Raw genomic sequence first — 10,762 nt, forward strand, 5'->3', positions numbered from 1 at the left:
CAAACCCACCCACCCATCCATCCATCCACACACCCACCCCTCCGTCCATGCACATACCCACCCACCCGTCCATCCATCCACACACCCACCCATCCGTCCATGCACACACCTACCCACCCGTCCATCCACACACCCACCCACCCATCCATCCATCCACACACAAACCCACACACCCACCCTTCCACCCATCCATCCATCCGCACACTGGCACACCTCTGTCACCCCCACTCCCACCCCCATACTATTCCTGAAGACTGGGAGGCACCAGCAGGGAGCTGGCAGGGACCAGCAGGCACCAGCAGGGAGCTGGCAGGGGGCTCAGAATCTGTCTTGAGGAGGCCACATTGGTGTGCCTGAGCCGAGGCTGGGCACTGATCGGCACGCAGGGGGCTCGGAGGAGAGAAAGGCCAGGAGCAGGCATGGGGTCGGGGGCCGGGGCTCCTGGGAGGAGCAAGACCCAGGGGATGCACAGGACAGGACCCACGGAGGTGGGGTCGTGGGGAACTGGGGCAGGGAGAGGGGCTGGCCTTACCTTGCCCTGCAGAGACACAGCCCACACTGACAGGCGGCCCACGGGCTCCTCCGTGATCTCCCAGCCCCCTACAGAGAGGTCGTTGAAGGGGTCGGGCAGCTCCTTGGGGTCGTCCTTTGAGGGGATCTGAAGCAAGGAGGTGAGAAGTAGTCAGCGCCTGGGAGTGCACCCACCTCCTGCCTGCCTGCCATGTGGATGTCCGACCTCCAGCCCAGCCTGCAGCTGCCTGAATTCACAGGGAAGGCAGCATCAGGACTGTCGGGACCCCTGCCCCGTCCTCCCTCTGTCAGCCAAGTGGTCACCGCTGCCCCCGTGTGGAAGGCAGATGCGCTGCAGGGTCTCGGCTCTGGGCTTTCCAGTGACCCGATCTCGGTGACTTGGTTGCCAGCCCTAAGAACGGGGCTGATGACAGAAGATGGCCCTGCCAGTGTAAGTCTTCAAAAGTCATTGGCCCTCCTAGTGCTTTGGGAGGCCATGGCAGGAGGATTGCTTGAGGTCAGGAGTTCAAGGCCAGCCTGGGCAACATAGTGAGACCTCATCTCTACAAAAAATTTATTATTATTTTTTTTGAGACTGGGTTTCACTCTGTTGCCCAGGCTGCAGTGCAGTGGCGCAATCTCAGCTCACTGCAACCTCTGCCTCCTGGATTCAAGTGATTCTCCTGCCTCAGCCTCCCAAGTAGCTGGGATTATAGGTGCGTGCCACCACATTCATCCTGAGTAGCTGGGATTACAAGCATGTGCCACCACACCCAGCTAATTTTTGCATTTTTAGTAGAGACAGGGTTTCACCATGTTGGCTAGGCTGGTCTCAAACTCCCAAGTGCTAGGATTGATTACAGGCATGAGCCACCACACCCAGCCTCTACAAAAAATTTAAAAATTAACAGGGCACGGTGGTGCATGCCTGTAGTCCCAGCTACTAGGGAGGCTGAGGTGGGGGTATTACTTGAGCTCAGGAGTTTGAGGCTACAGTGAGCTATGACTGCACCACTGAACTCAACAGGGTGCAACAGAGCACTGTCTGGGCAACAGAGCGAGACCCTATCTCTAAAAAAAAAAAAAAAATAGGGCCAGCTCCCTGGTCTCCTGGCTTCTCCCAGGCCCAGGAGCAGCCCCACCTCGCAGCCCTGGACATCCCAGGGAGGCCTCCACTCACTGGAGGCCACACCAAGATCCGGGTCCAGGGCTGTCCTCCCTCAGCTGGGAGATACTTCATGGAGCAACGCTAGAGTCAGAGGTGCCTCCCTTGGCTAAGGGGGAGGACAAAGTGCCAGATAGAGGCTCAGTTGGGGACAGAGCAGCTTGGACACCAGGGTCAGGGCAAATTCTGTGCTGTCCTGGACCCGGCCTGGCTCCCTGTGTAACCATCTCCCAAGCAAAGGGACACGCAGTGCCGGGGTGTTCCCGGGACAGGAAACAGCTCAAAGGCCAGGTTCGAAGGTGGGCGTGGCGTCCCCCGGTGCATACAGGTGGGGAAGGTGGAGAGGAGGCTGCATGTCACAGTCTGTCCTGGTCCTGTCCTGCCCCCAAGCCACATTCAGGCACAGAGACCTTGGCCCAGATGTCCCGGGACTTGTATCTCCTGTACCGGATCCATTTCCGGCGCCGCACACAAGAATTCCACTTCTTGTCTCTCGTGTAGGTGGCGGGAAAGTCGATGGCGTACGTCCACCCCTGAAACACCAAGGAAGGGGCTCTCAGGCTCTGCAGGGAAGGCATATGAAGAGCTGGGGAAGGTTGGGAGGGAGAGCGTGGCCTGAAGCCCGAGCTCAGGCACCACAGGGTGTAGGGGACAGAAGCAGGGACAGGCGGAGGCCTAGGCGCCCCCTCCCCACAGGGCAGTCATGGAGGGTCCCGAGTTCACCTACCCCTTTCTCGGTGGGTTCGCCTCCAAAATTTTCATCCACGTACCAGTCAGACTCCCACTCCCAGTGCGGCGAGGGCAGTGCCACCCCATCCAGCGGCCGGTGCTGGAGCCCACTCACGTCACTCCACGCCCAGCGGTCACTCAGCAGGAGCTTTTCACAGAAGCCACCCACGGGATTCCAGCGCTGAGGGCCGGGGACACAGAGGTGGCCTTGGACCCAAGCCTGCTGGGTGGGAACCCAGGCGGGCCGGGCATCTCCAGGGCCAGCTGACCCTGCCCAGCCGGCCCCCTCATTGATCTCCAGAATAGGAAGTGAGAAGAGGGCCTGTTCCCCAGCGACTGAGGACCCCCCATGCCACTTTATCACGAGCCAGCAAGTACATCAGCGCGGTCCCAAGGGGCAAAGGATCCTCCTGCCAGCCATGGCGCTCTAAGCAGGATAGGCGGTGGAGGGCACACCTTGTCCTGGGCTCCCGGAAACCACTGGAGCCTGCCCTCTTGGGGACCTGGCCGGCCTGCTTTGGTGAGGACACAATAGTGGCTTCAGCCTCAAAGACCCTGGATACTATGCAACTTGGAACTTTTTTGCGGGGGGTGCAGGGGGACAGGGTCTTGCTCTGTTGCCCAGGCTGGAGTGCAGGGCACGATTATGGCTCACTGCAGCCTTGACCTCCCTGGCTCAAGTGATCCTCCTGCCTCAGCCTCCTGAGTAGCTGGGACTAAAGGTGCGCACCACCACACCCTGCTAATTCTTGGATTTTTTTTGCAGAGGCAGTGTTTCGCCATGATGCCCAGGCTGGTCTCAAACTCCTGAGCTCAAGTGATCTGCCCGCCACAGCCTCCCAAAGTGCTGGGATTACAGGCGTGAGCCACCACGCCTGGCAGCAACTCAGATTTTTAAGTACAAGGAAGGAAATGAAGGCAGGAACTGGTGGGGAATCTGGGGCCCCTATTTCCCTTCTGTGGTTCATCATTTTAACCAATAACCCAGCAAACTGACCCACTCGGCAACTCCAATCATGAGGGTCGCTACCTGATTCTCATAGGCCTCCTCTCGGCGGCGGATGGGGACATCGCTGGCACACACATACACGTAGACCTGGTTGTCACAGGCAATGCCCCAGCAGCACTGTGTGGTGGCGCTGACGCGCTTGAACTCTAGCTGGGAGTCCTTGCACAGCTCCCAGTACTGGCCGGCTGTGGACAGCGTGTACACTTTCCCGAAGAGGTCCACCGCCCACAGCACTGAGTTGGGCATGGCAGCAGCTGGAGGTAACCTGTGGCAGGAGGACGAGGGTCAGTGTTCAGGCTCCCAGCCCAGGGGACATCAGAGTCAAGTGAAACCTGGGAGACTTCTATTGTGACTATTTTTTTTTTTTTTTTTTTTTTTTTGAGATGGAGTATCACTCTGTCACCCAGGCTGGAGTGCAGTGGCGCGATCTCGGCTCACTGCAACCTCTACCTCCCGGGTTCAAGCAAGTCTCCTGCCTCAGTCTCCCGAGTAGCGGGGATTACAGGCACCTGCCAGCACACCCAGCTAGTTTTTGTATTTTTAGTAGAGACAGGTTTTGTCATGTTGGCCAGGCTGGTCTCGAACTCCTGACCTCGTGATCCGCCCGCTTCAGCCTCCCAAAGTGCTGGGATTACAGGCGTGAGCCACTGCACCTATGCGACTATTTATTCTTTGTTTTTTTGTTTATTTTTTTGAGACGGAGTCTCGCTCTGTTGCCCAGGCTGGAGTGCAATGGCACAATCTTGGGATCTTGGCCCACTACAACCTCCACCTCCCGGGTTTTCTCCTGCCTCAGCCTCCCCAGTAGCTGGGACTACAGGTGCACACCACCACGCCTGGCTAATTTTTGTATTTTTAGTAGAGACATGATTTCACCATATTGGACAGGCTGGTCTCGAACTCCTGACTTCAGGTGATCCACCTGCCTCTGCCTCCCGAAGGGTTGGGATTACAGGCATGAACCACCACGCCTGGCCTCTTTTTTGTTTTTGAAAGAATTTAAAAATAGATCACTTGAGGCCAGGAGTTCAAGACCAGGCTGGTCAACATGGTGAAACCTCATCTCCACTAAAAATATAAAAACTAGCGAGGCATGGTGGTGTGTGCCTGTAGTCCCAGCGACTCAGGTGGCTGAGGCAGGATAATGGCTTGAACCCGGGAGATGGAGGTTGCAGTGAGCAGAGACCCTGTCTCAAAAAAAAGAATTTAAAAAGTACAGACAGGGTTTTGCTCAGTCATCCAGGCTGGAGTGCAGTGGTTCAATTATAGCTCATTGCAGCCTCGAACTCCTGGGCTCAAGTGATCCTCTTGCCTCAGCCTCCTGAGTAGCTGGGACAAAAGGCATGCCCCACCATACCCAGCTAATTAAAATTTTTTTTTGTACAGACAGAGTCTCACTATGTTGCCCAAGCCGGTCTCAAACTCCTCGTCTCAAGCAATCCTCCCATCTTGGCCTCCCAAACTGCTAGGATTACAGACTGGAGCCACCACGCCTGGCCACATCTTTGTTTTCAAAAGAATCAATGAAAGCTTACAGGTTTAGCTGAATCTCAAAAGATATAACTACCCCACTTTTGCCTCCCCAGGGGTCTTTCCCCAGAGTGAACCGGTCTCCCCTCCATGTTGGCCTCTATCTGGGCATGGTGAGGGCATTTACACATGCCTGGCATTCCAGCCAGAGCCAACGTGACCATGTGAATTCAAGGACGTAGGGATCTTCTCTTGATGCTCCCTCGGCAACTCCCTCCACCCCCTCCCCCGGCTCTCTTCCTCTGCCGTTCTCTACTCCTTTCTTTTTCTTTTCTTTTTAATTTTTTAGAGAATATCTTGCTCTGCTGCCCGGACTGGAGTGCAGTGGTGCAATCACAGCTCACTGCGGCCTTGAACTCCTGAACTCAAGCCATCCTCCTGCCTCAGCCTCCTGAGTGGCTGGGACTACAGGCATGTGCCACCACACCTGGCTAATTTATTTTTATCTTTATTTTTTTGCAGAGATGGGGTCTTGCTATGCTGCCCAGGTTGGTCTTGAACTCCTGGCCTCAAGCGATCCTCCCACCTCGGCCTCCCAAAGTGCTGGGATTACAGGCATGAGCCACCGCACCCAGCCCTTTCTCTCCTCTTTCTCTGTGCTTTGTAGGCATAGCCAAGGCTATTGCTAAGCTCTGCCACTGAGCACTCCTGGCCCCACCTCCAGGGCCCACAGTGCTGTTGCACCCAGGGGTATCCTTCCTGGAGCCCTGGCTCCTGGTAGGAACAGTCTTTCCACCATGGCAGGGCCACATGGCCAGACACAAGGCAGCCAAACACAGAGCTACTGGATGAGGCCACCGGGGCCATCACCTGAGAAGCTCTGCCTGATAGGGCGGCTCCCAGATCCAACCCAGGACACTGCCCCAGGGCCTGAAGAGAGGAAAGAGCCTACAGATGAAGACATGGCCAGTCTGACTTAAAAACCAGAGCAAAAGGAGATACGCAGAGTTTATTTAGGTGCCTGGAGGCTGGGCCCGGTGCTCCCGCAGCATGCCAGAGCCATGCGGGTGCTCCAGATGGCCGGGTGACCGTGGCAATGGCACGAGATAGAAGCACATCTGAAAACAGGAGTAGCTGCCAACAGCAAAAAATAATAATAATAATAAGCCAGGTGCGGTGGCTCACACCTATAATCCCAGCACTTTGGGAAGCCGAGGCAGACGGACCACCTGAGGCCAGGAGTTTGAGACCAGCCTGACCAACATGGTGAGACTCCATCTTTACTAAAAAAAAATGCAAAAATTAGCCGGGTGCCGTGGTGTGCACCTGTAATCCCAGCTACTCAGGAGACTGAGGCAAGAGAATCGCTAGAACCAGGAGGTGGAGGCTGCGGTGAGTCGAGATTGCATCACTGCACTCCAGCCTGGATGACAGAGCGAGACTCTGTCTCAAAAAAAAAAAAAAAAAAAAAAAAAAAAGCTCTTTGGGTTTTTTTTTTTTTTTTTTTGAGACAGAGTCTTCCTCTATTCCCAGGCTGGAGTGCAGTGGCACGATCTCAGCTCACTGTAACCTCCACCTTCTGGGTTCAAGTGATTCTCCTGCCTCAGCCTCCCAAGTAGCTGGGATTACAGACCTGCACTACCACGTCTGGCCCATTTTTGTATTCTTAGTAGAGATGGGGTTTTGCCATGTTGGCCAGGCTGGTCTCGAACTCCTGGCCTCAGGTGATCCGTCCCAAAGTGTTAGGATTACAGGCGTGAGCCCCCGGCCATGGCAGGGACAAGGTATATCTTACAAACACCAAGAAGACAGAATGCAGGTTGAAAAGGAAGCGAGTGAGAGGGTGAGGAACAGGAAGACAGGAAGCAGAACAAAAGCTCAGCTCTGGGAAACTCCCATAACAGGAAGTGGGCGAAAAGAACAGGATGGAGACTGCCCAGCACCAGCCCCTCGAAAAGCGGCCAACCTCCTCCACCCCAGGGCACCAAGGCCCGTCAAACATACAAGAAAATCAGAACACCAGCCTTCTGGAACCATTTGAAACTGGCATCTGTGTCCAGGGTCCTGAGCTGGGACCCCTGGTGACCTCCAGTGACCTCTCCGTACCTCACTGATCAGGACTGAGGGACCCTCTGGCACCTTCACAGTGACTAGGAGAGTCCAGAGCTGCCTGGATCTCAGAATGAGACATTCTGGGATCGTCACTTTCTTGTACCACCAAAAGCTAACTAACCTCTCTGTGCCTTAATTTCCTCATCTATAAAAGGCAGAATGAGACTGGGCGCGGTGGCTCACGCCTGTAATCCCAACACTTTGGGAGGCCGAGGCAGGCAGATCGCGTGAGGCCAGGAGTTTGAGACCAGCCTGGGCAACATGGTGTAACCCCGTCTCTACTAAAAATACAAAAATTAGCTGGGTGTGGTGGCAGGCGCCTGTCATCCCAGCTACTCGGGAGGCTGAGGCAGGAGAATCGCTTGATCGCTTGAGCCTGGGAGGCGGAGGGTGTGGTGAACCAAGATTGTGCCACTGTACTCCAGCCTGGGCAACAGAGCAAAATTTCATCAAAAAAAAAAAAAAAAAAAAGGCAGAATGGGATAGTGACATACATACCTATTTCTTATGAGAAGTAAATGAGATAATATTGGCACAGAGCTTTTAATAAACAGTTCAGTACCCAGCAAGAATTTGATGTTCCTTGGCATTTTTCCTTGGGATTATTTACTTTTTACTTGGCATTGTTAGTGGGTACTTGCTACCACAAACTGTCACGTCTTTTCCATCTCTTAAAAAATAAAAAATTAGGCCAGGTGCGGTGGCTCACGCCTGTAATCCCAGCACTTTGGGAGGCCGAGGCTGGCGGATCACGAGGTCAGGAGATTGAGACCACCCTGGCTAACACGGTGAAACCTTGTCTCTACTAAAAATACAAAAAATTAGCCGGGCGTGGTGGCGGGCGCCTGTAGTCTCAGCTACTTGGGAGGCTGAGGCAGGAGAATGGCGTGAACCCAGGAGGCGGAGCTTGTAGTGAGCCGAGATTGCACCACTGCACTCCAGCCTGGGTGACAGAGCGAGACTCTGTCTTAATAAATTAATTAATTAAATTTAAAAAATTAAAAATCAGCCAGGTGCGGTGGCTCACACCTGTAATCCCAGCACTTCGGGGAGGCTGAGGTGGGTGGATCCCTTAAGCCTAGGGGTTCAAGGTCAGCCTGGGCAACATGGCGAAAACCTCTTGCTACGAAAAATGCAAAAATTAGCTGGGTATGATGATGTGCTCTTGTAGTCCCAGCTACTTGGGAGGCTGAGATGGGAGGATCACTTGGGCCTGGGAAGTTGAGGCTACAGAGAGCTGAGATCGAGAGACTGTACTCCAGCCTGGGCGAGGGAGCAAGATCCTATCTCAAAAAATAAAAATAAAAAATAAGAAACCAGGGCAGGGCACAGTGGCTCACGCCTGTAATCCCAACACTTTGGGAGGCTGAGGCGGGTGGATCACCTGAGGTCAGGAGTTCGAGATCAGCCTGGTCAACATGGTGAAACCCCGTCTCTACTAAAACTACAAAAATTAGCCAGCTTGGGAGGCTGAGGCAGGAGAATTGCTTGAACCTGGGAGGAGGAGGTTGCAGTAAGCCAAGATCATGTCACCACACTCCAGCCCGGGCAACAGAGCAAGACTCCGTCTCAAAAAAAAAAAAGAAAAAGAAAAAACCAAGTCCCTTTCAGGTCTGAGTCTTCAACCTCTTCATTTCCGTAATAGTCTCTGCACACAGTGGGTGTTGAAACAACGTTTAAGGATAATCACCACCACCTACCTCCAATACGCTGCCAACTCCCCGATCTAAGACAGAAATACTTCTCCAGGGAAAACAAATGCCACAAATAACTTGAAAAGCAAGGTCATAATCGGTGGACAGATATGTAATAAGGCAAGTAAAGTGTCAGTAGTAGAAGAATCTAGTTGGTGGGAAGGGGGATGCTGACTGTATAATTCTTTCAACTTGGCTGTATGTGTGAAAATCTTCAATAAAATGCTAGGGGAAGATGAAGGGTTTTTTTTTTTTTTTAGTTTTCACTTTCTATAGCATTAAATATAAGTTAGTCTTCAAAGATAGCTCAGAGGCCAGGTGCAGTGGCTCATGCCTGTAATCCCAGCATTTTTCGAGGCTGAGGTGGGAGGATCGCTTGAGCCCAGGAGTTCAAGATCAGCCTAAGCAACACAGGGAGACCCCATCCCTACAAAAATAAAAAGTTAAAAAAAAAAAAAAAATTAGCTGGGTGTGGTGGCACATGCCTGTGATCCTAGCTACTTGGGAGGCTGAGGCAGGAGGATCAATTGAGCCCAGGAGGTTGAGGATACAGTGAGCTATGATTGTGCCACTACACTCCAGCCTGGACAGCAGAGTGAGACCCTGTCTCAAAAAGGAAAACAAACAACAACAAAAAACAAAGACAGCTCAGAATTCACTGGATAAGCAAGCAGTTTGGCTAGACTCAGTCTGCAGGTTGAGCTCAATGAAAGGAGATTTTGACTTTCCTTCAGAGAAATGACTAAGCATTAATGTATTCATAGACATCCTTGAACCTTCTGGGCAGTTAATGGGAGGAGACTCTGCTACAGTGAAAGGAAGGGGTGGAGGTTGTTGTATTTACAAACTCCTTTCAGAATGGAGACCCAAGTACCTATCACTTCCCAGCTACAATTGACATCCGGTAACCATCCTTGGTCAGCCACACTTCCTTTCTGCCTCTGCCAAGAGGCTCCCCCTAGCTCCTCGTGGGCCACTTTCTGGCTGTGAGCTGATCAGGCAACTTGTACAGGGTCACGGGGTCAGAGGACTCTTGAAAGAGGGGTGGGAACATGAAGCCCCATGATTCAGGGATCCTGGGACTTGTTTGTTTTGTAGGGTTAGAGGGCTGGAGGAGAATTTTCCAAATCAGCAGCCTCGAATTCACCAAGAATTTCTACAAGATGAATTTGAGTTGAACCTTCAGTCGTTCCACGAAGAAGGTCTGCTCGCCACCCTCAAAGCCATCTGCCTTTCTGTTTCCGTTTATTCACAGATCCTTTCAGAGACCAAAAAAAGCACCCAAGAGAAGCGGGGACAGAGATGTGGTAGAGCAAAAGACACAGTACCAAGAACGCTCCGCAAGCACTTACTCACTTCCTCTGAGCCTTAGGAGTCCTACCTAAAAGGTTTCTTGCTTATATTTCTATTACACTGTCACTCCCATCCAGTATGCAAACAGCTACAAACAGCTTGCAGCTGCAAACAGCTTGCTGGCTGCAAGGTGCAGGGGCTGTTCAAAGGCGACATCGGGGTCCTAAAAGGTGGGGAAAAGCAGCAGAACTTGCATGGCAGTTGATTCTTTCTTGAAGAATAGGGTCCGCCCAGCCTCACCGGGCAGGAGGTGTCCTGAGTCAGCCTGGCGTTCAGCCCAGTTCTCTGCACTTGGGTGACAGGTGGTGCCCCTGCACTGCCACCAGTAGCATATGTGGGAGCTCTGGGCCCTGACCATCTGCCAAAGCTAATCTGACGACAAGCAGATTTGTTCCCATCAATGTCCAGGGACAGGGCTAGGCAGGCCCCTTGCTGCGTGATTCTGGAAACCAGGATCCCGCGATCCGCTTCTCCCATGGCTCCAGTCCAAAGGCTGGAGCGGGGACGTCACCTGCACCAGGCCACTTCGCCAGACTGTGGGCGTTCCAGGGCAAGGGACAGGGGTGGCACCCTCCAGGTGTGCAGGCTTGAGGACAAGTGCGGTCCCTCCTTGCTCCCTCCCCCCGAGTGTTCGGGCAAACAGCCTGGCGGTGGTGGGGAAGGCGGCGTGCCCAGCCCTTCATCGCCCCAACCTTTCCCACGGCCCTGGCAGCCGCTGCA

At 53.5% G+C, this 10,762-nt stretch overlaps 1 protein-coding gene across 1 annotated transcript in view; it reads right to left on the reverse strand.

Annotated features, from left to right (window-relative positions):
* Positions 1-10,207, reverse strand: part of TECPR1 (tectonin beta-propeller repeat containing 1) — a 45,782-nt gene extending 35,575 nt beyond the window's left edge. The window contains exons 1-5 of the mRNA XM_011957010.1: positions 10,046-10,207; positions 3,435-3,678; positions 2,403-2,585; positions 2,086-2,208; positions 533-658 (exon numbers count right to left, since the gene is read on the reverse strand). Coding sequence (XP_011812400.1) covers positions 533-658; positions 2,086-2,208; positions 2,403-2,585; positions 3,435-3,659 — 657 coding nt within the window. The 5' untranslated portion in view covers positions 3,660-3,678; positions 10,046-10,207. The remainder of the gene's footprint in view (positions 1-532; positions 659-2,085; positions 2,209-2,402; positions 2,586-3,434; positions 3,679-10,045) is intronic.
* Positions 10,208-10,762: the final 555 nt, after the last annotated feature.

This window comes from Colobus angolensis, unplaced genomic scaffold (assembly GCF_000951035.1).
Source record: "Colobus angolensis palliatus isolate OR3802 unplaced genomic scaffold, Cang.pa_1.0 Scaffold43, whole genome shotgun sequence".
NCBI lineage: Eukaryota > Metazoa > Chordata > Mammalia > Primates > Cercopithecidae > Colobus > Colobus angolensis.